General features: G+C 49.5%; 1 protein-coding gene across 1 annotated transcript in view; it reads right to left on the reverse strand.

Moving 5' to 3' along the window:
- Window positions 1-233: 233 nt before the first annotated feature.
- Window positions 234-27,041, reverse strand: part of IL21R (interleukin 21 receptor) — a 36,306-nt gene continuing 9,498 nt past the window's right edge. The window contains exons 2-9 of the mRNA XM_041749690.1: window positions 14,784-14,847; window positions 11,696-11,798; window positions 8,729-8,928; window positions 5,829-5,974; window positions 4,445-4,622; window positions 4,097-4,196; window positions 2,963-3,047; window positions 234-1,167 (exon numbers count right to left, since the gene is read on the reverse strand). Coding sequence (XP_041605624.1) covers window positions 397-1,167; window positions 2,963-3,047; window positions 4,097-4,196; window positions 4,445-4,622; window positions 5,829-5,974; window positions 8,729-8,928; window positions 11,696-11,798; window positions 14,784-14,832 — 1,632 coding nt within the window. The 5' untranslated portion in view covers window positions 14,833-14,847 and the 3' untranslated portion in view covers window positions 234-396. The remainder of the gene's footprint in view (window positions 1,168-2,962; window positions 3,048-4,096; window positions 4,197-4,444; window positions 4,623-5,828; window positions 5,975-8,728; window positions 8,929-11,695; window positions 11,799-14,783; window positions 14,848-27,041) is intronic.

Consider the following 27,041-nt stretch of genomic DNA (forward strand, 5'->3'; position numbering starts at 1 on the left):
CAGGGCTGGGACTGGTGCCCATTGCAGGTGGTGCCCTGGTCTATGCAGGCCCTGTGGGCAACACTGGACCAGCCTCTCAGCATGTGACCTGGGGGCTGCCCCCTGTCTGTAAAGGAGGGAGGCAGGCATCGTGTGCACACAGTGCCAGTAACACACACTTCTCACATTTGTGCACACAGGGAGCTCCTGTAGACACAGACACAGGTGGCCTTGGGCACATGGTATCACCACGGGCACATGTGTTGCTCACACACACAGACACACCGGTGTGCACCTGGGTCACACATGCACACTGTCAACCAGGCTCAGGGGCCCTATCTTCACCACACGGCCCCAGGGACCCCATCTCTGGCTCAGGACCCAGTGGCTCAACCAGCTCTGGACAGCCCATCAGCCTCACTCGCTGGCCTGGGGCCCAGGTCCCTCAGGTGGAGGGGCCATGACCACCCACTGGCGGAGGTAGCTCCTGGGGGGCCCTTCATCCCCAGCACTGGTGAAGTCACACTCCACAGGGCTCCCACAGTCCGAGCCCGCGAAGCCACTGTCGAAAGTGTCCATGTCCAGGCCGGCGGGAGGCGAGCCCGCTTCACTGTCCGACGCCCCTCGGGGTGGCCTGCCGCTCCAGGGCAGCCCTGGCGTCCAACCTGCCTCGTCCTCCAGGGGCAGCTGTAGCCTGTCGAGGAGGCTGCCCGGGGGGCCTCCCAGCCCGGCGAGGCCACCGGTTGAGACGCAGCCACAGGATAGGACCGTAGTCCCTGTGTCCAAGAGCGGATCCTCAGTGCTGGAGCCGGGCTCCAGGCTGGCATCCAAGTTCAGGGCTGGGTAGCCGTCAGCCCCACAGGTGCAGGACCACGCACACGGCCCCTCTGTGTCTGCCACGGTCACTGTGTCAATGGACACAACGCCGTATGGCCGGTCCCTCTCCTGGCTATAAGCTGAGCCGCCCACGCTGCTGGCAGTGGAGGGGGCTGGGACCCAGAAGCCCCCCAGCTCGGGCCCCCCGTCGGCTTCCAGCAGGTCCAAGGGCTCCGGCAGCTGCGTGGACTCCAGCCCCTTGCTGGCGCTCTGTGCAGGGCAGCAGTAGTACAGCTCCAGGGAGGAGAGCGCCTCGGGGCTCCGGGGGCCCAGCTCCAGGCTGGAGGCGGTGAAGCGTGCACCCACCCATTTCTGTGAGGGAGGAAGGGGGGACAGTCATGACGGGATGGGTGCAAGGAGGGTATGGACAGACACAGAGACACCACGAGGGGAAAAAGAGAGTGCCAGGGGTCAGAACCGTGGTGTGCCCCTATCCAGGGACGCTCCTCACCACTGTCCCTCTGTCCACCTGCAGGAGGAGCCACAGCCCTCCGTAGCCTGCCCGACAATCCATGCTCGGTGGCCTGGGGTCTGCATAGGGCCTGGGTCGGGGGCCAAGCTTCCTGAGCTTATAGGGACATAGGGGGCGGGAGGGCCTGAGCTCTGGGTGACAGAACCACCACTGGCCCCCTGTTTCATTTCCTCTGGGACAGTCCTTGGAAACTAACATCCTCCTGCTGGTGTCCCCACAAGAGTGGACACTTGGCAGGGGCAGTAGCCTCAACTAATCCTTCTGGTCACAGCTGTATCCCTGGAGGCTCACAGGGTGCCTCAGTTTGTAGGTACCCAATAAATGTTTATTAACCAAATGAACACGAGGAGTCAATCAGTGACAAGCCACTTAGAAAGGCCTCCATGTGCTTGGTGGGTAAGGGATGTGAGGCCACAGCGGCCCCCGCACCCTCGCTGGCCAGGGGTCCCAATCATGACACAGGTCCCCCATCTGACAGTCTCAGGCAGTGAAACCCCCTGAGAACCAGAATCCCCCTCGTTTTGAGCCTAGTGCCTCAGAAAATATCTGAGGGCAGGGACGTCTGGGTGGCTCAGTGGTCGAGCATCTGCCTTCAGCTCAGGGCGCGATCCCGAGGTCCTGGGATCGAGTCCCGCATTGAGCTCCCTTCATGGAGCTGCTTCTCCCTCTGCCTGTGTCTCTCATGAATAAATAAATAAAATATTTTAAAAAAGAAAAGAAAACATCTCAGGACCCCGATGAGGCCCCCCATCTGCCAGCAGCGCCCACTCCACAGGCTGTAGTGAGGAGCAGATGCGTTCACATCTCTGACGCTCCCCGCAGCGTGCCGGGCACCCCGTCCGTGAGCATCGGGGAAGTAAACACCAGATCGTTGTGGTCTCTGAGCTTCCGAAACGGTACAGAGGAAGCAGGAAAGTCTCTCTCCCGGGGAGGGGGGGTCCAGGCTGCTCCCCTGCTCCCCGCTCTGAGCCTCCGTCTCCCCAGGGTGCCCTGTGGATGATGGAGCAGCTCCTCCCTGGGGGGCGGGGGGCGATCAGGGTGGAAGGGGCAGAAGGCAGAGGGCGCTCGGTGCAGCGCCGGGCACAGCAGGAGCTCAGCCGGGCTCTGGTCCGCGTTTCCTGACATCCAGGCTCGGCTGGAGTGGGCGGGCTGCCCCCTCCCCTGGCCCCACCAGTCACCACATCCTCTCTGCGGCGGGCCCTCCCACGCTGGGTGGGTGTTGAGCGGTAAATGGGCACAGACAACCGTGGGTGCCCGCTGGTGATGGGTGGTTGGGGCTCGGCAGGGGTGTAGTTTGCAGGTGGGGCCATCCACCCCCTTCCCAGAACCTGCTCCGTCTCTACCTCCCTCCCAGGGCTTCTGACAAAGGACCAGGAGGCCGGTCTGTGGCTCCAGCGACCACCCGGCCCGCCCCCTCCCCCAAACGACGACGTCCGGGTTGGGAGACGCTGCCTGATTCTGTGTCATTCTTATGCCAGTTCTGCCCCCACCCGGATTATTTCCTGCACTTTGCAGGTGCGGAGCCCGGAGGCCGGGCTGGGGCCTGCAGGGTGCGGCTGGGGTCCTGGGGCGGTGGAGCTCAGCTCCCAGAGGACAGAGGCTCCGCAGGCGCAGCAGGGGCGGGCGGGCACTCACCTTGAAGTCCCCGCTGTGGCCCACATAGAGGGGCTGGAAGAACTTCTGCGGGCTGGGCACCTGCCCCCACACCTTCTTCCACAGCCTGGGGGGTGGAGACAAGGTGAGCCCTCACCGTCCCCGCAGGGGGAGCAGCCTGCACCCCCCCAGCTCAGGGGCTCCCCAGCTTTGTCCTGCAGGAGACTCGGCCCCTCCCAAAACTCACCCATGCACCTCCCTCCCACCCCTCTGCCCCGGGGCCTCAGTTTCCACATCCCTAAAATGGGGGCAGCAAGTCTTGTGAGGGTGCCTGGGGGTTGAGTGCTTGGCTGCCTGTTCCGTGCTGAGCCTCAACTTCCTCCTCTACAACTGAGGATGAGCAGATAGCCAGTTCCACGGGGGCGTCTGCACAGCACCCCAGGACCTCGACAGCGCCCCGTGATACTCATTATCATTTGGATCGCTCTCCCTCCCCCTCTAGCCTCTCTGCCTCCGTCTTTGCCAAAACCTCTGAATGAAGATGAACAAATTGTGCTGATCCCCTCCCCTCCCCCACCCCACCCCACACACCCCCCTCCCAGGGCTCAGCAAACCCTGGCTGCAGCGCTTGCCTCCAGGGGAGCTTTAGGTTATCATTTTAATCAGTGGCAACATTCAGCAGAAACCCGGTATATAAATGGATGAAAGCAAGAGCCCTGGTTGGAGCAGAAGGGCGGGGGTGGCAGGGTGTGGACGATCACACCAACCCTTTGCCGCCACCACCGCCCCCACCTCGTGCCCCTTGGGACTCAAAGCATAAAATTCGCTGGACAAGATCATAGCCCAGGTCCCTGTCCTGAGCACGGGCTCAAAATCTACTGCCTCGCTTCAGAGCTGCGCAGCCTCGGGCAAGCTCTCTGAAAGCTCCACAGCCCTTGGCCTTCTCCTGTCGCCCAGGGGAGGGGAGTACCAGATGTCCAGCTCATGAGGTTGGGTGGGCGCCCTGCACGGTGCCCGGTAAACAGGAGCTGTTTCCCATCACCGTCATCGCTATTATCAGTGTCTCGACGCCAGGTTGTGTTCCCCCAACCCTGGGCAGCCCCAGAGAGGCTTGTGGCCCAGCCCCACCCGCTCCCTGCCTCCCTGCCTCCCTGCCTCCCTGCCTCCCTGGCTCACCTCCAAGGCAGGTGGATCTTCAGGCCTAAGAAGACGAGGATGGGGAGTATGATGACCAGGAGGAGGTAGAGCAGGTACGTGTGCTGGCTTCCCTTTATCTCTGGGAGGGAACAGACACTGGGTAACGTGGAACCAACCTCTAACCAGACGCCACGTGGGGCGGGTGCAGTGGGCACGGGGTCCGGGCAGGTGCCTTGCAGTGAGGTGGTCTGGGTTCCTGCTCCCACCCCCACCCCAGGCAAGCGACACTCCAACCCTCTGGGCCTCCGTGTTCCCACCCGCAAAATGGAGATGGTCGTGCACGGAGTTAGGAGGAGCAGCAAGCGCCCCCCCGGGAGTCACGCCTACCTTCCGGCTGGGTGTGAAAGGTGACAGAGTCACTCCACTCGCTCCAGGTCCCCTGGAAGTTGGAGCCGGGCTGGGGCCCTGCGCGCACCTGGAGCTCGTAGCTCGAGTCACCCTGGAACTCCAAGGGGAGGAGAGAGACGCTTCTCGAGTCCACGGAGATCAGCTTTCTCCCCGGGCTCTGCCGGCACAGGGAGAGGACGCACGGGTCAGGACCAGCCAGGCCAGCCCCCGCCTCCAGCAGAAGCACCACGAAGGGGTCGCGCGTCCCCTGCCAAGTCCCCACTCCCGCCACAGGACCCAGGCTCAGCTTGAGTCGTGGCCACTCGGGTGTGGGAGGTTCAGAGCCACGTGCGCCGCCTGAACCTCGTTTCTCTCTGACCGACCCCAGCTCTCCCCTCACTGTCCCGGCTGGGGCCCTGCCCTGCGAGGACCTGGATGGTCCCGGGAGCAGGATGGCCCCTCCTGGGAATCTTTAACCAACAGCATTCCAGACAGTGGACACTTTGTGGACTGTCCCTCTGTGCACCTTCTCAAGAGCGGGCATTTCTGGAAGCCTTCGACCACAGGCATCTCAGCCGTGGATACCTCTGGAAGTCTTCCACAGGGGACATTCCAAACAGCTGCATGTATGAAATGCTTCAACTGGGCCCGCCCTGAAGGATGGATCATTCTAGAAGTCTTTGGCCACGACTGTTCTGAATTGGGGGACACTGGGGAACTCTCCACTGCTCTAAACAGGAGGCTGGGGATCCCTGGGTGGCTCAGCAGTTTAGCGCCTGCCTTTGGCTCAGGGTGAAATCCTGGAGTCCACAGGATCCCCTGCAGGGAGCCTGCTTCTCCCTCTGCCTGTGTCTCTGCCTCTCTCTCTCCCTCTCTGTGTCTCTTATGAATAAATAAATAAAATATTAAAACAACAACAACAACAACAAGGAGGCTTCTAGAAGCCTTCAGCTTGGAAACAGTGGTCCCTCTAACACTGGACTGTCTTCACCTGGAGGTCTTCACCTGTGACCGTTCTAAGGCAGGTGGGAAGGCTCCAGATCACCCCATTTCTGAAACTTGGTCTACTGAGACTGTTCGGGACTCCAGGTGGAATCTGAGGAAGTGACACCCCCTTCCTCTCTGGCAAGCTGATCCAGGAACCAGGGGCAGGAAGGAAAGACTTTTAAGGGGCCTCCTACCCCAGGCGTGGGAGGGTGGACAGCTAGGGAAGGTGCAGGGGGGCGGGGGGCTTCCACCCTCCGTGGATCCTTGGTTCCATTCTCCGCTCTGAGTCACCAGCTCACCCGTGTCTCTGACCCCCCTCCGCACCACCAGCGCCCCGGATGCTCAGCACTGCATGCTGTCTCTCACCCCCTCCCCACCAGGTCTCCCGGAGCCTCACCAGAGCCCAGGAGCGCCCCTGCTTCCTGTACCGTAGCTCATACTGCAGCTTGCCCTTCAGCGCGTAGGAATTGTAACTGGAGCTCCAGGAGATGTTATAATGTCCCGAGAAGGTCACAGTCACGTTGAAAGGGGGAGACGGCTTGACTTGAAGGAAAAAGCCAGAAAGATAAGGAGTGAGATGGGGCAGCAGCTGAGAAGGATGTGGTGGCAGGAAATGCCCCTACGCCCTGACCCCCCCTGAACCCCTGGATCAGAACCCTGGAGGGACTCTGGTCGAGGTAGCCGCCTTCTCCAAGCCTCGGTTGGTTCATCGGAGAAATGAGAAGTTGAGACCACACTGGACCTGCAGCCCTATAGGGGCAGGGCTGGGGGGTGTAACAGAAGTGGGTGAGGCAGGTTTGGGGTCTGAGGACGCGTAAGAGGGACGCCACCACTCAGGCTGGGCGGGACAGCAGACCAGGGTGGCCAGAGAAGAGCAACCTGGAATCCCAAATAGGGGGAAGCTCTCTCAAACATTAAAGTTAGCTCGAGGGGTGCCTGAGTGGGTGAAGCATCTGCCTTCAGCTCAGGTCCTGGGGTCCTGGGATGGACCCCGCATCGGGCTTCCTGCTCATGGGGGAGTCTGCTTCTCCCTCTGCCTCTGCCACTCCCCACCTCTTATGCTCTCTCGCTCTCTCTCTCTCTGTCGTGTGCATGCTCTTTCAAATAAATTAATTAATTAAAAATCTTTTAAAAAACCAATAAAGTTAGCTACTAATCCAAAAACTGGCTAAGCAACATGTGGGCCAGAGGCACTGTTTCTGCATTTCTGTTCTAAACGATGACATCATTTTCTTTCAGAGGCAGCTTCCCCGAGAAGCCAAAAGATGCTGATTAGCATAAATGCTAATGAGCTTTCCTTAATATTGATTAATGCTAACAACAAATGCCAGCCCTCCTGAGCTCTCTGCAGGGTCTGCAGAGCAGAGCACTCCCGACCCTCCTCACTGGCCACGTGTGAATTGGTGAGAGGGTTCTCCCAGACTTCTGGAAAGTTCAAGAGGCAGAGGCCTGAGTCACATCACCACACCCTCCTGGGTGCTTCCCAGGCAAAGGTCAAAGTCAGGCCTCCCATTCTGCTCTACCCCAAACTTGTTTCATGAATAGGATACGACATGTTATATGTCTTCATTTCCTCTCTTGTAAAAGGGTACCAGCTCCTCTTTCATGGGGTGACAATTCTCGGGGACCAGCTCAGTAGCAGGAGGTCCCTTCAAGGAGAGAGAAGTGACAGGTTCCTGGCCCCTCCAATCCCACCCTCCCTCCTTCTTCCACCTTATTTGCCAACATCTAACATTTTCTGCATTTCCCCGTGTGCTCCTGTTCCCCCTCTGCCCCTTCTCTGGGATCTTAGCTGCTTGGGGCCGAGGATTTGTTCTCCTGGGTCAGCGCTGCGCCCACAGCTCCCAGGACAGAGCGGGCACACACCAGGCCCTGGAGAAATGCTTATTAAATCAACCAATGAACCTTTCAGGGGTTTTGCAAAAAGGAACTCTAAAGCTTCGCTGCCTTTGAGCCACGGGTCCTTTTGGACTGGACTCGTTCTTAAACCCTCTCTGTCTTCCCAGGCTGGGCGAGCTCTCAGTTTCCCCCTGTGGCCTGGGCTAGGTGGTGTGAACCAACTGGGGGAGGAAGCCAGATGTTTGTGGAGCCCGGCAGGCATCGTGAGAGGCAGGTGCTCAGCCCAGGGAGGCCCAGTGCCCAGGAGGAGGAAGGGGCTGGAGCCACATCTGGGCAAGGGCGCCTCATATCCCTCATGGTGAAGGGCAACCATGTGACTTGGAGCCACCTGTGCAGTGTCAAGGCAGCTCCTTCTCTGCCCTGCACTCTGCTCTGCAGGGGAGGGGCGGGGATGCTGCCCCCCACCGGGCTCACCCAGAGGCAGGAGCGCGCCCCTGCTTCTTGCGCTTGCCACGCCTGGACCCAAATGGCCAAGTGAGCATGTGTGCGCACCTGTGTGTGCACGCACCTGCACGGGTCCGAGAGAAAATGTGAGCATCTGTCTGTGCTGTCTAGGCCTGGAGTCGGCAGGACATCTGTACCTCTGAGGGTGTATTTATGCATGTGTGTGCATGTGTAGGAGACTGGGTATGTCTGGGTATGCATGAAGCTTTGCTCACACCCTCTGTGTGCAAAGTGGCACAACCCTGGCCCCCCAGAGTGTGACTGACAGATGCCCTCTTATCTTCTTGCCCCACCGCTGGAAATCTGGGAACACAAAGTCCCAGACCTCAGAGGCTGAGCCTCCCCAGGGGCAGGCCTCTCTTAGCCATCTGCTTGCATGCCTCTGGGCACGGGCGTCTCACCCCCTCCCTGGACACTCCACTTTGGGCACATGCGTGCGCACACACATACACACATTCACAGCTGCTTCCTGTGCCCTTCCGTGCCCCCTCCTGGCACTTGACCCACAGAAACAACCGCTTCCACCAGCCAGGCCTCCTCCCTCCAGCCTGGAGGGAAATTCTAGGCCTCATTGGCAAGCTAAGAAGCAGGAAAAATCCCAGGGGAGGTTTTCTCTTGTGACGTGGCCTCCCCACCTTGCCTCACACTGGGGGCAGGAGCCCAGAAGGGCCCTCACTCTACAAATCGTGAGCCAGTCCAGGGCCACAGCCAGCCGGCTCCGGAGCCCCAGGCCAACTCCGTTTCACGCCTCTGTGGCCTCTCTCTGGTTAAGGCCCAAATCTAGTTATCAACCCACCGCACCGCACCGTAGTCGTGTGTCTATAGAACAAACGCTACGGGGAAGCCAGCACACGGGACAGGTCACTTCTGATGATGGGGGACGGCTGGCCCGGGAGCATGGGGCTCAGCCCCCACTTGGGTTCCCCTCTGCTCTGGGGTCCACAGGATACTCACTGCTTTTAGCCAGGAGAAAGCTGCCGCACTCCTGGGAGTAATTGCCAGGCTGGTCTGTCACGTTGACACTGAAAATGTCGTCAGCCATGAAGTGGAACACATCCATGTGGCACATGTACTTTGCGTGCGTGGCGTTGTGGGTGGACCGCTGGAGGCTGCAGGAGGTGACTTCGTCCTCCAGTTCTCCATATGGGTCTTGCCTTCAAGGACAGAGCAGCCAGTCACGGCTGGAGGCCGGTGGGGCTCAGCGCACGTGGCCAGGGCAGAAACCCAGAATCTCGGGGCTGGGAGGGATTGGAGGTGAGACTGGGAGGCTGGAGGCGGGGGTCACTCGGTCCACCAGCACTTTCCAGGGAAGGTATTACCCTCCGCCTCCCGAAGCATCCCTGATGGGTTGCATCCAGGCTTATCTTGCATGCCTCCAAGGAACCGGGAACTCACTACCTCACATAAGGTAGTAAACTCTCAACTTTGGAAATTTGGGCAATTCTTGCCTAGACTGAACCTAAATCTGTCCTTGTCAATTCCATCAACTGGATCACTGTCCTGTAGGAAGGATGCTAAGCATTTCAGGTCTCCTTCCTCCCTCCTTCCATCCAACATCCAATGAATACCTAGTGGAGTACCTGGGTTGAAGGCCAAGATGAGAGCCAAATGAACCTCATCCCCTGCACCAGGTGAAATTCTAGGGAGGCTGTTGGTATGGGGTTGGGGCAATACTCTGGCCTTTTCATTCCCACTGGGTGTTAAGTGATGGGTTTTGAAGTATGTATAGGAGTTCAGCAAGTATTTATTTCTCTACCTACACTTTCAGACTCTCAACATGACTACCCTCCAAGGCCAATATGGACATGTAGACTCTGTTCTCTGCTAAATATTTGTTAGAACAGAAACTTCCGCTCAATCAATGCAAGCCTCTTGCATAGGAGCCAAGGGGACCTTTAAAAACTCTGCGTCACTCCCACGCCTAAAACCCTCCAGTGACTGCTCACCACCCACAGTGAAATCTGCCCTCAGCCTTCCTCTCACCTTCTTTGCTTGTTATTCCCTCCCACACTGACTCACTCCACTCTGGCCACACTGACTTCCTCGATATTCCTCAAACTCATCAGCTCTTCCCTTCCCCGCCCCCAGGGACTTCGCACAGGCAGTGCCCTCTGCCTGGAATGCTCTGCCCCAGCTCACTGGCTGCCTCCTTCTCATCCAGAGAGGCCTGCCCTGACCACCCACCCCCGTGTCACTTGCTCGGGACCCCGTGGCCCATGTTCCTGTTCTTTTTTTTTTTTCCATGTTCCTGTTTTTTATAGCACTCATCGTCATCAGAAAGTATCTTGATGGCTGCTTATGTGTTTATTATCTGTCTCCCCAGGCACCCCCCACTGTAGAGCTCCTGGGACCTCACTGGTCTGCCCCTAGTGCCGGCAGATGTCTAGCAGGAGGTCAATAACCATGTTCCGAATGAATGTATGAATGAACTAGTGAGGAGAGAGGAAAGCCAGCTATCCTTTATCCTGAGCAGCCTATGAATAAAGGTTCTCTCCTTGGTTAAGTTCTGTGCAGGCTCCTCTGAGCACTCTCCTGGACGAGGCCCTGACCTTTGGGCTTCCGGGTCATCTCTGCACTAATTTTGACAAGACTCCTGCTAAGTCAGGTTAGCCAGCATCCCCTGCCCTGGATGTGTGAGGAGGCTCCTCGCCCTCCACCTCATCCCCCAATGACGTCTGACCAACCTGGGCTGCCGTCAGCAAGAACTGGAGCACCTGGGTGGCCCAGCGGCTGAGCATCAGCTTTTTGCTCAGGTTGTGATCCCAGGGTCCTGGGATCAAGTCCTGCATCTGGGTCCCCATAGGGACCTGCTTCTCCCTCTGCCTATGTCTCTGCCTCTCTTTCTGTGTCTCTCATGAATAAATAAATAAATCTTAAAAAAAAAAAAAAAAAAAGAACACTGTGACATGTAGCCAGACCTCCCTTCCCCTTGACGTGTCCTCTTGGTAACTCCCATCCACTGACCCCACCCTCCCCCTTGGCTCTACATCCCCCCTTTATCCTGGTCGTATGTGAGGTTGAGCCCAATCTCTCCCCTGACTGCAAAGCCCCATGCAGTGGGCCTTCTGCCCCTGGCAGTGGTCTTGAGTAAAGCCTCACGTCCCTGTTCTTTAACAATGAACTAAAAGGGGCCTGTGGATTTTGGAATCAGGCTGCCTGTATTTCAATCCAGTTCCACCATTCACTGGCTGTGTGAGCTTGGGCGAGTGGCACAACCTCTCTGAACCCCAATGTCCCCATTTGTAAAATGACAGTAATAATTGCGAGGAAGGGAAGTGATCGTTCCTAGGAAGCACATAGCAAGGTGCCCGGGATGTACTGAATGCTCAAAAAACAAATCATATGGGAAGGAGTCTGGCTGTCCACGGGTCTCAAAACCACAGGTAGGGCTGGGGCACCTGGGTGGCTCAGTTGGTTTCATATCTGGTCATAATCTCGGAGTCGTGGGATCGAGCTCCACGTTGGGCTCCACAATCAGCACAGAGTCTGCTTGGCTCCTTCTGCCCCTGTCCCCCCTAACCCTTCTCTAAAACGAATAAATCAATCTTAAAAAAAAAAAAAAGCCACAGTTAGGGCTATGTGGGCAGGAGAGTATGGCCTTTGGAGCTGACAGAACTGCCCCGTGGCCTCTCAGCTGATGCTCTAGACAAGGGCCGTGAGCCGGGGCGGGGAGGGGGGTGTAAGACAGGCAGGGCGAGTCCAGCTCACAGCCTCTCCTGGGGCAAAACCAAATGCTGATGGTGAACAAGCCTGAGAACCCTCAGGAAGTGGCAGCTATTATGTTTATTGCTAAACTGTCTGCCGGGCACATCGAAGGTCCAACGCGGTCTGTGGCCTTCTGTGGTTGGTCCTGCTTTGCCCCAGCCCCCCAGCGGCCACCCTGAGCAGCATCCCCAGGGCTGGTGAGGGCCAGCCACTTACCAGGTGAGGGTGAGGTTGCTGGGGTGGACGGTCCCTGTCTCCAGGGTGCAGGTGACTGTCTGGAAGTAATCGGTGTAGCAGACGAGGTCTAGGCAACCCCAGGCTGGAAGATGAGGGGAGAGAGAGGCCGTGGTGGGGTCTGGCCAGAGGCTTCGTGGTGCCTCACCCTTTCCCCTCCTCGGGGGCTGGAGGGTGAGAGGAGGCAGGGGTTCCAGGGCCAGGCCGAGTTTGGCAACCCAGGGGCAGCTAAGATGTGGACTCGGGGAAGGGTGTCCCTGCCACCTGGGAATTCCTGGTGTGACCCCCGTGTTTCAAGGCTGGCTACAGAGACAGGACACTATGAATGTGAAATGTAAGGAACTAAGTGGGTCCCCACCTCAGCACTCTCCACCCACCAAAGCCAGCATGTGACCACCAGCTCTGCGTCCCTCCTGACCAGTGTCCCCCTTGGTGGCAGGTCCTGAACTCCCCAGCTGCAGGGCGAATCTGCACCCCCCCTGTCAGGGATTCAAGAAGCCATCAGAGGCACTGCTGAAAGCCCCGACAAGGCTGGGGTCCTCTGCTTCACAGCAGCTGGCCGAGCCAGGACACGGACCTCAGGGAGGCCAGAAGTGTATGGAGGGAGTAAGAAAACATCCCCAAACCAAGAAGCCCTCTAAAACTTTTGCTGAAAAATCTGTATTAGTGTACTGGCCAGCACCACTACCGCCAGGTGACACCGGGAGTGCTCACTCAGGCCATTATGTTGGGAGACTTAATGCCCTCCCACCCTCAACATTAATGCTTTCTGTTGTTCTAGAAGTAGGGGGTGCAACCATAAATCTAAATTTGTGGGATCCCTGGGTGGCGCAGCGGTTTAGCGCCTGCCTTTGGCCCAGGGCGTGATCCTGGAGACCCGGGATCGAGTCCCACGCCGGGCTCCCGGTGCATGGAGCCTGCTTCTCCCTCTGCCTATGTCTCTGCCTCTCTCTCTCTCTCTGTGTGTGTGACTATCATAAAAAAAAAAAAAAAATTGTGTCAATGTTCGACAAAATAAGTTTAACAAGTTTTAGCTTCGTTTTGTTCTGTAAGATCAAGTACCAACGCTGAGATTTCTCCCCCACTCCCCTTCAACTATTTACCAGAAATCTGTTCCCCTTTTTAAGTGAAGTCATCCTTAGTGGCTTTTTCCTATTTTCTCCTGACTAATGAAGATCCAAGCGGTGGTGCTGTGTTCCCTTCCTGTGCCTCGCTTTAGGTCAGAAGCTGGATTCAGAACCAAGAGGACCATTGCTGGAAATGTCCTTCGCCAGTTGCCGCCACCGTTTTATAGACAAGAACCTGGAGGCTCTGAGCCTGGGCCACACCTCCGGTCACTCTGGGGCTGGGCTCCTGAGACTCTCACCCAGGAAAGGAAAATCTCAGCTGTGCTACTCGTTGACATCCGTGCGCACAGCAAACATCACTAATCGATCACGGCACTCCCTCCTTTGGGCGACCCTCAGAATCCTCCTCAACACAGGTCTCCTTGCAGCCACCACCAAGGGATCTGAGTTGTGACAATGAGTCCTGCGCTAGGAGGAGGCTTCCCCTGGGAAGAACTCAGGGCCTGTTGGTGGGCACAGGGGGCCAGTGCAGACACTTGGTGGAGAAAGAGGACTGATTTTGGTGAGGCTTTAAACCGGGGGCTGCAGGAGCAACCACATGGCTGCAAATTCTCCTAGTTTACACCCTGGTTGTTCTCCGTCAGGGTCCTAGAAATTGGAGAGGAGCTGCTATTCCCAGCCCGGCTCAAGGTCACCAAGGGCTTGACAAGGTTTGTCCCAATCTTGAAATGGAACAGTGGGGAGGGGACAGGAGCCCCATGACTAGCATGGATGCTGGATGTGGCATGGAGGTGGCATTAGGGACCCAGGGCAGGCAGCAACAAGGCCATCCCTCGTCTGGAATTATCAAAGCATGCAGGAGGCTGAGAGAGGTCGGAAAAGTAGCCACTGTGGCTCAGAACTGCTCCAAGGCTCTATGTGTAGACACTGGTCTCCTTGGAGGGAGATACACAGGTGACAGCATGCCGGTGGGGACCCTGCACGGGGTGCTCCCTCAATACCAGCGGCAGCACAAGGTGGCTAACCCCGGGGGATGAAGCAGGTTTGGAATTCCAGCTCTGCCACTGCCTGGCCGGGGGTCCATGGCCTGTCCCTTACCCTTCCTGAGCCATGGTGTCCTCAAGTGAGCACCCAGTGTCACTGCGGCACGGGCCACACGGGGCCATGGGGGGCGCGGAGTGAGTGACGCTCAGAGCCCAGTGCAGCAGGGGCTTGTTGCCTGTGCCCGCAGGGGTGGCGCCCTGGAGGGTGACCCAGGACCGAGTGCTGGCCGCGCAGAAGGGGAGAATAAAAGAGCCAGACATCTGCTTCCTGAAGAAGCTATTTGAGGCTCTGGGCCTTTCGGTAAAAACCAGAGAGAACTGCAGAGTCAGCAGAGCAGCGGCCGAGGGACTCCTGCCCCCAGTGTAACCCCGATGAGCTTGTGTGCTGCGTCCTGCCTCCTCCGGGAAGGCTTCCCAGGCCTCTGAGACCTGGCTGGGCACCCAAGTCCAACGCCTGGCCTTTCCCAGCTGGGGCTTCTAACTTCATCCTCTGGTGCCCCGTGGGTACCTTCCAAGGTTTGGCTACTTTTGTCTCCCGCTCCCACACCCCCTCCCCACCAGGGCCTGCTAGGGATTCTGTGATTGTTGACAAACATCTCCTAGGAGAGTCATTGCACAAAGAGAAATTGAGGTTAGACCAAAGGCAGGACTTCCTCCCTCTGAGGGCTGGAAGTCAGGCCAGGCCGAGAGCTGTGGAAATGGAGGCTCCAGTCTCTCGTCCCCGCAGCGAGTGAGCCGTGAAGCCCCCAGCTCGTGGTCTGGTCCACGTGGGACTCACATGAGCCACTGCTGGCTAACGGGGCTCCCAGGTGGGACGGGTTCTAGTTGATGGGGAACTGGCCAGTCCAGCCCTCGTGCACAGAGGCTGCAGCCCCCCACTCTGCGGGCCCTGGCCCTGCCCCGGAGCCTGCAGGCCAGCCTGGCCTCCTCCCCACCCGCAGACCTGGGGCAGCTACTCACCTCCCTGGAGCATCAGCAGGAACAGAGCGGCTGCCCTGCCGCACAGCATGCTGACTCTCGGGTCCTGGAAGAGACACGCAGGGAGAGGGAAGACCCGGGCCTCCGAACAGCCTCCCCTCTGGTCCTCTCCCTCCCTTGGAAGACTTGCCTCAAATTCTTGGAAAAACAAGAGTTGGAGCCCTTGGATGCTCCCAAGGATTCCTGCCCCTTAGAAATGGCTGATTTTCCCCTGGACCCTGTTTCTCCCACCTTCTTCCTGTCTCCTAACACAGTCCCAAATAAGAGGTGAATTTGTTTGTTTATTTATTCATGAGAGACACAGAAAGAGAAGCAGAGACACAGGCAGAGGGAGAAGAAGGCTCCCTGCTGGGGAGCCTGATGTGGGACTCGATCCCAGGACCCTGGGATCAGGCCCTGAGCTGAAGGCAGTTGCTCAACCACTGAGCCACCAGGTGGCCTGAGAGGTGAGTTTAAAGAGGGAGGAGCTAGCTGCTCTCCTGTCCCTGGAAGCCTATGGATGTAGTGCTGTGCATGAGACGAAACATGGGCATTTACCCATCTGAAAAAAAGAGAGAGAGGCAAGGAGGCAGGGAGGGGAAGCTGGCATGGAAAGTGGTATTTGAGAAGCAGAGATCTTGAGTCCTTTCCACAAAACACCTGTGTTGACGTTAGCCCGGCAGACTGGCTTCTTATTGAATAACAGATCCAAGGTTAGCCCACAAAGAAGACCCCTATGAATACTAAGGTTAGCCGGATATCTGAGCCCAGGTTAGCAAGCCCACTGGAAAGCATATGGGGAGCCCCGGAGGGACCCCGTGGAGGCGAGCCTGACTCCCTGATCTGGATGAGATGCAGGAGAGGCCTCTTTGGAGAAGAGCACGGACCTGCCAGGGAGGAACAGACGCTGGTGTCTTCGGCAAAGGTGTGACCCACCAGGCTGGCCACACCAGACTCTTGTTGGCACTTTGCCCACTGTACCCCAGTTCTGTGTCTGCTTGGGGGAGGTGCCACTTAGAGGGGGGGTATCCACCTCCCCAGGCCCAGGAGTCCCACCCTGGTTACTGACTGGCTCCTGGTTACGGGATTGGAACTGGAACTGGAGCCTAAGGGAATGACCCATGCAGGAATCAAGTCACAGGCATGGCTTCTCCCAGACACCGTCCCTGAGCCCACAGTGGGAAGACCTCCACAACATACACACACCTGGGTTCCCCCAGACCCTACTGTGGCCACACTGAGAGCTCCCTCTGAGTTCCCAAACAAATCACCAAGGAAGCAGTGGTGAAGCACACCCAGAGGTTCAGATCACCAGCTGTGTTGCTCTGGGCCCGTCACTTCCCCTCTCTGAGCCCCGTGGAGATGGTAAACCCTGTTTCCCAGATTCTTGTGAGAGTTCAAGGAAGCATTTTGCAGAAAACCCTGAGCACAGCCCCTGACACATAAACACTCAACAAAGAGCTGTGATGGATAGAGAATTTAGAGCACCAGAAATAGAGAGGCCCCAGAATGATCTAGCCAAGAGGTCCCTAAATTTCTCACTTCCAAAATGTTGGCCATATTTGTAGATCATGGTGTACTATTATTTATTTAATGTTTTCTATAAATAATCTCATTTAAAAAACCTAACTCTGGGGCAGACTGGGTGGCTCAGCGGTTTAGCGGCCTGATCCTGGAGACCCAGGATCGAGTCCCACATCAGGCTCCCTGCATGGAGCCTCTCTGCCTATGTCCCTCCCTTCCTCCCTCTCTCTGTTTCTCTCATAAATAAATAAATAAAATCTTTTAAAAAAATAAAAAGATCCAACTCCGCTCTCATTCCAAGCAATAGTATCTATACTGTGTATTTTTTTCCCAATACACCTTAAAATGAGTAACATTGCTACTAAAATAATGTTGGGGCAAAAACCTTTTAAATTGACTTTAAGGAACACTGATCTTGCCTGGCCTCAGCCCTGGAGGAGCCCTGTTATCACACTTCGAGGATTCACTTCCTGTCACAAGAGGTGGGGTTCATATCTGCCCCTCACTGGCATGTCCACACCTCTGCCCCCAGCCCCAGTACAAGGCCTGGCATAGCTCTATCTATGTCACTCCCCAGAAGCTCCATCTGGACCACAGGATAAAACACCACCTCCCTTGCCCAGATTCAAAGCTCTCCACCCCTCCAAACTCCTCAGCTCTGCATAGATGACACGCAGGTGCCTGATGATAGAAGAGATGCAACTGCTGCTTCTGTCTGCCTGGCACCTCTTCCTCTCTTATGAAGAGCTTCTCCAACTAGAGCTGTCCCTGTGTGGTCTGTGTGGAGAGGACTAGAACCTCAGTTCCACAGGTGGGCACCTGACTCAGCCTTGGCCAAGACAGCACCCCACCAGGGCCACATGGAATGGATCAGGGATGGACATCAACCCAAGCAAAGTGAGTGAGAACAGTCTGGGGATTTTCCCTAGAACTCCAGTAAAGAGGGACTTTTTTGGCTGCCTGCTGGAAGCTAGTAGCCATCTTTGTCACCATTTAGGGAAAGCCTGCCTGAGATTTTCTCGAAAGCTGAAAAATACAGACCCAGAATCCCCATGGCATTATTCGAGGACCTAGATCCAGCCGTATCTGATGTCCACACCTGGACGTTTCATTTATTTGAGTCAAAAACCAAGACTAAAACAAACACCCACTTTATTTTGCTCAACCATGTGAACTACATTTCTGTTGCTTGCCATCAAAGATACCTGATTCAGTGGAATGGAGCAAAGGGCCTGGAATTGGAAGCCAGAGTAACTTGGAGAAATAATAGCTTTTTTTCTGGTATTACCTCTCTCTGACATTGGTTATCACTTCTAAAATGGGGACAGTCCTGCCCACTGCACCTGGCAGTTATGAAGGGTCAGTGGAAAGCAGATGTGACAGTGCTCTGCGAACCGGAAAGTGCTATACGAGGGTGCTGGGTTCTTGCAGTTACTGGCCAGCTGCTCTGAATTACTCAGCATCCCCTTAGCACCTGAGGCCCTGTCATGCCTCTCTGCCTTTGCATGAGGCAAATTCTTGTGCTGAGTCTTCCCCTTGAACACCTTCCCCCCTCCCATCCCTCTTAATCAGTCTTCACAATCTCTTGCTCTACCCTTGCATCCATGAAGCCACGGTGGAATGTTCCAGAATTCCTGCCACTTACTGCCTTCAAGGTTTTCACCCATGCTATTATCTACTTGCTATTTATCGTTACCTTGCCTCCCAGGTTTGCTCCAATAAACATGTCTCAAAAGAAAAGATACAACCAACAGGGAACTAGTATGAAACAGAAAGACTGTGTACATCACAATGGTTAATTGTAGACTCGGGGCCAACCTGCCTCAGCTCAAATCCTGACACTGCCATTTACAGGCTGTGTGACCTCAGGGAAATTTACTTAAACTTCCTGGGCCTCAGAGTCCCCTTCTGTAAAATGGACATTCCAGTAATAGTGCCCACCTCAGGGGGTCTTTGGGAAAAGTAAATTAGTCAGTATGTGTAAAGCACTGAGAACAGTGCCCAAGATAATTGTAGATGTTATGTGTTTCTTAAACAAAAACGATTGGTTAACTGTAAAATGAAATAAAAGGCAACAGAAGACAATAATCGAATTTGAATAAGATGCTGTCTCCCACATAAAACTGGGAAGTTGGCAAATCCAGTTTGCCTTTCCTTAAAAGGGGTATTAAAGAGTATCAAGTGTTTAAGGCAAATGAACACCAAACTGAGATTCTCCCTGGCATTAGAGGATTGAAAGGAGGTTGAAAAAGGTCTAACTCTTTCATTAGGGGGTGCAGAGATATTTAACACTGTCTAAAATAAGCCACTCAATTCAGGGAACAGCACCCTTGAATGGTAAAGACACCGAGCCGGAACTCCTCCCCGTCCCATTGCTCTCCCTGCCCTGAATCTGTCCCTTTGTGGGTCTTCACATTAGGGCTGATTCCTGAGGGCAACAGCACTTTCTCCCCAGGTGCACACCAAACCACCAGATGTTTTTTCTGAGTGAAGGGCAGGGTAATTTTCCTAAGGGCCTACCTGCTATGGGATCTCCTGTGGCAGCACCTACCTCTACAATCTCCTACAGAGGAGTGAAGAGCACCTGGCTTGGAGTCTTCCTGGTCCCAGTTGTGTATCCCTGGGCAAGTTCCTAACACTTCTGGTTCTCTAGGTTCTCATCTGTATAATGCGGGTCATGATTCTTTGCTGCAGATTTGTTAGAAGCACCAAATACATCATTGTATGTAAAGCGCTCCAACACAGTCCTGGATGGAATGGAGCTATCAAGAGGTATTTATCTGCCAGGCTCCGGTGCCAAGGAATGATCTTAGGTGTTGCGGTAGTTCAGACTAAAAGCTGAATTTCAGGAGATTCTTGGGAAGTGAAGAAGCCTGGAGCTCTGAAGTCAGATTAAAGTGGGTGATACGTAGAACATAAAGTACTTAACTCACAGCCAACAAAGAAATGCAAATTAAAACCACAATGACATGCCATTTTAATTTTACTCGATTGGCAAAAACTAAAAGTCTGACAATATCACATGTTGCTGAAGACATAATGTAATGGGAACTCTCATTCATGGCTGATGGAAATGTAAATTAGTGGTCTGGAAAATAGTTTGACATGGTCTAATAAATTTGAGCAGGTGCTTGTATTAAGACGTAGCCATTTTACTCCTACGTACACTACTGATGAAACTCTGGCATGTATGTACAAGAAGCATACGCAGCATTGATTTTAATAGTAAAAATTGGAAACAACCTAAATATCCATCAACAAGAGAATGGAAAGATCAATTGTGATGTAATCACTCAATGTGAAAATGAATCATAGTTTCACACAGCAAAGCAAATGACTCTCACCAACAAAATATATAGTGAAAATAAAATAAGAATACATGCATAGTAATACCATCTATATCACATTTAACACCGTGTAAAACAGCTCTAGATATTGTTTAGGTGAACATACATGTGTCCTGGAAATATAGAGAAACTTAAAGGGATGATAAAAAATGTCGAACTTTGAATAGAGTAGAAAAGGAGGGGATGTGTCAGGTGTTTCAACAGTTTGGTGATACTGAGCAAAGCTACCATGGGTGTTGACTACATTATTCAAAATATAATATATTTTTAAATATTTTTGTATGACCAAACTATTTAATAAAATTTTAAATGTCAATTAATCTTATGTTTGTAAAATAAAATGTGAAGGGGGATTTCCACCTCTGGCTATGGTGCAGTAGCTGGTATCAGACTGAAACCCCTACCAGTAGTTGAAAACTACTAAGTAGGGAAAAAAAAAACAGAGGGTATGAGAGAGCAATAAAGTTAGATAGTACTTTAGAAGCCAGGGTTCCAGAGAAAAGAAAATGTACTGAAATTCTGCATGCAATTTCCCCTCAAATCATGTGTCAAGTCATTGCAAACGAGTCCCATACCAAGAAACCTAGCAGAAAGAATCTGGCAATGGGCTTAAAAACTAAAGAGATTTTGGTTGTTTCACAACAGTGAGGGAAGAATCAGAGTTCAAGCCCTGGCAAGAAAAATAGGCCCTGGTAAATACCCAGGTATTTAGGAAAGGATGTACCTTGAGAATAAGGAAAAATCAGAAACATTTTAGCCATAAATGCATCAAGATGATCTGCCTATTTGCTATATATTTGCTAAAAGAAAATCAGAACCTATCTGGAAAAAGCTAGCTTCACCCAGGGCTTCTATATTTTTCATGCACAATGTTGAGCATTCAATTAAATTGACAAGGCAAACCAGAAAACAGAACCTAATGACCAAAAATCAAGAGTAAAATAGACACATAGGTGATTCAGAAAGTGGTGTTACATAACATGATTTAAAAATACTCAGATGACTATGTTGAAGAATTCCACCAGAAATATGGAATCTATTTAAAAGTAGAAACTCTAAAACTAAAAAATTCAATAATTGAAATATGTAAGAAATGAATGGATTTAGCAATGGATTTGTAACATTAAAAGAGAGGACTGCTGAGCTGGAATAGAAAATACTCAGATTGAAGCATTCAAAGGAAAAAAATGTTTAAAAATGCAGAAAAGAGGGACACCTGGGTGGCTCAGTGGTTGAGCACCTGCCTTCAGCTCAGGGTATGATCCTGGAGTCCCAGGATTGAGTCCCCCACCAGGGTCCCCACAGGGAACCTGCTTCTCCCTCTGCCTATATCTCTACCTTTCTCTGTGTGTCTCTCATGAATAAATAAATAAATAAACAAATAAATAAATAAAGTCTTATAAAAATATAAATAAATAAAAATACAAAAAAGAGCAAAAGAGACATATACATTGTGAATATATATATATATATATATATATATATATATATATATATATTAGGACATAGGGCAGAGAGATCAATTCAGAAGCAATAACAGAAGTATTGCTTAAGAATTTTTCAAAACCAGAAAAATATATTAATCCACAGATTCAAGAAGTCCTACAAACCTAAGAGAGACAAATACAACAAAAAACAACCCACACACCTACACACATCATAGAAAAACTATTTTAAAAATTAAAGGAAGATTATACTTAAAAGCCAACTTAGAATTTTATATCCAGAAAAAATATCCCTCAAAAAATAAGGCAAACTCAATATGAAAACAGATCTACTAAAATTCCACAGTTAACATTATACACAGAAAGATTTTCCTTTAAGATCATAAACAAGACAAAGATGTCCACTCTCATTTCTATTAAACATTGTACTAGAGGTTCTAGCCAAGACAATTCGGCAAGAAAAAGAAATAAAAGTCATCCTGATTGGAAAGGAAAAAGTAAAGCATTTCTGTTCGCAGATGATATGATCTTGTATATACATTCTAAAGAATCCACACCAAAAAGCCAAAATGAAACAAAACAAACAAACAAACAAAAACTTTTAGGCCTAATAAGTGAGTTTAGCAAGGTTGTAGGGTGCAAGATGAATATGCAAAATCAACTGTATCTTTGTACAATAATGAACAGTCTGAACATGTAATTAAGAAAGTAATTTCTTTTACCATAATATCAAAAAGAATAAAATAGAAATTTAACAAAAGTGTAAGACACACACACTGAAAATTACTAAACATTATTGAAAGAATGATAGAAGGCCCAAATAAATGGAAGCCTATCCCATGGGTTCATGGACTGGAAGACCCAATATTGTTGTCTTCCCCAAATGATCTACAGATTCAAAGTAATCCCTATCAAAAGCCCAGCTGGCTCTTTTCCAGAAGTTAAAAAGCTGATCCTAAAATTCAAATGGAGATGTAAGAGGCCAGAATAGACAAGTATCTTGAAAAAGAAGAACAAACTTGAAGGACTCAGATTTCTCCATTTCAAAGCCTACTTCAAAGCTACACTAATCAACACAGTGTGATACTAAGCTATGTATAGATTAATGGAATCAAATTCAAAGTCCAGGAAGAAACTTATACATTTATGTTAAATTGATATTTGATAAGGGTGCCAAGATAATTTGATGGAGGGGAGATTGTCTTTAAAACAAATGGTGCTGGGACAATTGGATATCCACATGAAACAGAATGGAATTGGACTCCTATCTCACACACAAAAGTTAACTCAAAATGGCTCAAAGACCTAGCTGTGAGAGGTAGAAACATTAAACTTTAAAAATAAAACACGGATCTAACTCTTTGTGACCTTATATCACACAGTAGATATCTTATATAGGACACCAAAAGCACAAGTACCAAAGAAAAATATAGATACACTGGATCTATTTCAAAATTTAAAACTTTTGTACACATCAAAAGACATTACCAGGCAATATACAGAATAAATAAAAATAGTTTAAATTGTGTATTTGTAAGGGGTCTAGTATCAGAATATATGAAGAATTATTACAACTCAAGATCTAAAAGACAACCCAATCTGTGCAAAATACTCGAATAGAAATTTCTCCAAAGAAGATACACTAATGAATGACCACTAAACATACGAGAAGGTGCTATCATCATTACTCATAGAGAAATGCAGACAAAAATCACTTCAAACTTAACTAGATGACTATTTTAAAAAAGAAAAATTAAAAGTGGGTGAAAATGTAGAGTTCTGGAGTCCTTATATATTGCTGATTGGAATGTGAAATGGTGCATTTGCTATGGGAAATAGTTATGCAGTTTCTCAAAAAGTTAATACAGTGTTATCACATGACCAAGCAATTTGATTCATAGGTATACAGTGAAAATAATTGAAAATATATGTCCATTAAAAAAGCACCTCTGCGTGTGAAAATTCATAATAGCATTAATCATAATAGCCCCAAACTGGAAGCAGCCCAATATCCACCAATTGAAAGGACAAAACATAGAGTATCCATAGAAAAGAATATTATTCAGCCATCAGATTAGTTTAAGTACTGATATATGCTTCAACACAGATGCATCTTAAAAATTTATGTTAAGGGGGATCCCTGGGTGGCGCAGCGGTTTGGCGCCTGTCTTTGGCCCAGGGCGCGATCCTGGAGACCCGGGATCGAATCCCACATCGGGCTCCCGGTGCATGGAGCCTGCTTCTCCCTCCGCCTGTGTCTCTGCCTCTCTCTCTCTCTCTCTGTGACTATCATAAATAAATAAAAATTAAAAAAAAAAAAAGAACAAAAATTTATTAAAAAAAAAAAAAAATTTATGTTAAGGTAAAGAAGCCAGACACAAAATCTACATATTGTATGACTCCATTTATATGAAAATGTTCTGCAGTTAACAGTGGTGATGGTTACACAACTTTGTAATATACTAAAAACCACTTAGCTGTATACTTTTAAAAGGTGAATTGGATGGTATGTAAATTAGATCTTAATTATAATTTTTAAAATAAAAGCAAAATAAGGATATTTTTCAAAAAGAAAAGAAAAGAGAAGAAAAAAGCTGAGAGAACTTGTCACTAGACTACATCAAAAGATATATTAAAGTGAGTCTTCTGGGCAAAAGAAAAATAACACCAGATGAGAAGCAAAGTAATATAGGAAGGAATAAAAAGCAATAGAGAATATTATAAATGTAAAATAATAATAATTGCTTAAAATAATAATAAGGATGATGTCTTACGAAATTTAAACTATATGCAAAATTAAAATACATTACCATGACACCCCAAACGTAAAAAGGAATGAATAAAGTTAAAGGTCACTGTATTGTCTGGGAAATTATAAATATAAGGTAGACTCAATATAAGTCTACCTATATAAGATAGACTAAAAAAAAATTAAGTATGCACATTGTATGGGGTCCCTGGGTGGCTCAGCGGTTTAGTGCCTGCCTTCAGCCCAGGGCGTGATCCTGTAGTCCTGGGATCGAGTTCCACATCAGGCTCCCTACATGAAGTCTGCTTCTCCCTCTGCCTATATCTCTGCTTCTCTCTCTCTCTCTCTCTCTCTCTCTTTGTGTTTCTCATGAATAAATAAATAAAATCTTTTTAAAAAGTATCCATATTGTAATCTCAAGGAAAGCGCTAAAAGAATTATTTTTTTATTATTTTTTTATGATAGTCACAGAGAGAGAGAGAGAGAGGCAGAGACACAGGCAGAGGGAGAAGCAGGCTCCATGCACCGGGAGCCCGATGTGGGATTCGATCCCAGGTCTCCAGGATCGCGCCCCAGGCCAAAGGCAGGTGCCAAACCGCTGCGCCACCCAGGGATCCCCAAGAATTAAAAAAGAAAATATAACAGGAAACAAAATGATAATTTTTTAAATTTTACTCTTCAAAAAATGAAACAAGAAAAAAGAAAGAAATAATAGACAAAAGGAAAACAAATAGTAAGATGGTAGACTTAATCCCAAACACATCAGTACTTTTGTTAAATGTAAGTGAACTAAACACTGGAATAAAAGACAGCTTTGTATCACCAAAACTTGACATTAAAAGAAAGTAAAATTAGAGATCAATCTATCCCATAAATATACATACAAAGATCCTAAACAAAATATTAACAAATCAAATGTAATAATATATACAAAAGTAGATAGATAGACATCATTATCACATGAGGTTTATTTCAGGAATACAGGGTTAGGTTGGCATTTGTAATCAGTAATCTATTTCATCACATTAACAAATTAAAAAAGAAACATATGATAATAGGTTCAGAAAACACATTTCATAAACTGTAACTCCCATTCACAATCTTTAAAACACTCTCAGAAAACCAGAAATAGAAGGAATCTTCTTTGATCTGATAAGAAGCACACACATACACATGCACACAATATGCACAATTAACATTTTCCATAATGGTCAAATACTGAATGCTACAGCAACACTATTATCCTGAAGGCAGGAAAAAGACAAGAATATCTTATACTGGAGGTCTTAGTCAATGCAATAAGGCAAGAAAAACAAATAAATTTATAAAGATTAGAAAATTATAAGGATTGGAATGATATAAGGATTGAGCACCTAGAAAATTCCAGAAACTTAACAAACTATTAGAATAATAATTGTTAAGCAAGGATGCTGAATACGAGACCAATATAAAAAGTCTATTGTATTTCTGAAGATCAACAAAATTGACAAACCCTCAGCTAGACTAAAAAAATAAGAGAAGATTCAAATAATTAAAGTCAGAAAAGAGAAGACACAACAACTGATGCCACAGAAATAAAATGATTATAAAGAATAATTATACATCAACAAACTCAATAATGGAGAAGAAATGGATAAATGTCTAGAAACATATGACCAAACAATACTGATTTTGAAGAAATAGAAAATCTGAACATATTTATAGTGAGCAAATTGATTCGATAAGACCAGATGACTTCACTGGTGAATTCTACCAAATGTTTAAAGATGAATTAATGCCAATCCTCCTCAAACTCTTCCAGAAAAGCTGAAGATAAGAGAACATTTCCAAACTCATTTTATGAGGGCACCATTACCCTGATACCAAAACCAGACAACGAAAACTCCAAACCAATATTCCTGGTGAGTACTGATGCAAAAATCCTTGACAAGACACTAATAAACTGAATCCAACAGCACATTAAAATGATTATACACCATGAACAAGTGGGATTTGTCCCTGGGATACAAGGATGGTTCAGTATCCAAAAATACACCACATCAACAGACCAAAGACACGCACACACACACACACACACACACACACACACACATCATGTGATCATTTCAATGGATGCAGAAAAGGCACTTGACAAAATTCAACATCTTTTCATGATAAAGACATTTAGCAAACTAGAAATAGAAGGAAATCACCTCAACACAATAAAGATCATATATAAAAGCCTACAGCTAACCTCTTACTCATTGGTAAGAAACAGATAGCTTTTCCTTTAAGATCAGGAATGAAGCAAAAATGCCCACTCTCACCACTTCTATCTAACATAGTACTATACATCCTAGTCAAAGAAATTAGGCAATAAAAAAATTAGTAAAAGGCAGTCAAATTGGAAAGGAAGAAATAATATTATCTCTGTTCAAAGCTGACATGATTTTATATAGAGAAAACCCTAAAGATTACACACACACACACACACACACACACACACACATTAGGCTAATAAACTCAGCAAAGTAGAATGATATAAAATCAACAAAATTAGTTGCATTTTTACATGTTAACAATGAACAATTCAAAAGGGAATCAAAATAATATCATTTATAATAGCATCACTGGGATCCCTGTGTGGCGCAGCGGTTTAGCGCCTGCCTTTGGCCCAGGGTGCGATCCTTGGAGACCCGGGATCGAATCCCACGTCAGGCTCCTGGTGCATGGAGCCTGCTTCTCCCTCTGCCTATGTCTCTGCCTCTCTCTCTCTCTCTCTCTCTCTCTTTCTCTGTGACTATCATAAATAAAAAAAAATCTATAATAGCATCACAAAGAATAAAATACTTAGGAATAAACTTAACCAAGGAAATGAAAGACTTACACTCTGAAAACTACAAAACATTGCTAAAAGAAATTAAAAGAAGGCACAAGTAAATGGAAAGACATCCCATGTTCATGAATTGGAAGACTTAATATTATTAAAATGTAAAAAGCAATCTGCACATTCAGTGTAGACTCTGTCAGGATCTCAGTGGCATTTTGTTTTTGCAGAAATAGGAGAAAACCATACTAAAATTCATATGGAATCTCAAAGGACTCTGAATAACCAAAGAAATCTTTGACAATGAGAAACAAAGCTACAAGCCTCACATTTCCTAATTTCAAGACATATTATCCTGCTACAGTAATCACAGTAGGCATTGACATAAAG

This window comes from Vulpes lagopus, chromosome 3 (genome assembly GCF_018345385.1).
Source record: "Vulpes lagopus strain Blue_001 chromosome 3, ASM1834538v1, whole genome shotgun sequence".
Classification (NCBI taxonomy): Eukaryota; Metazoa; Chordata; class Mammalia; order Carnivora; family Canidae; genus Vulpes; species Vulpes lagopus.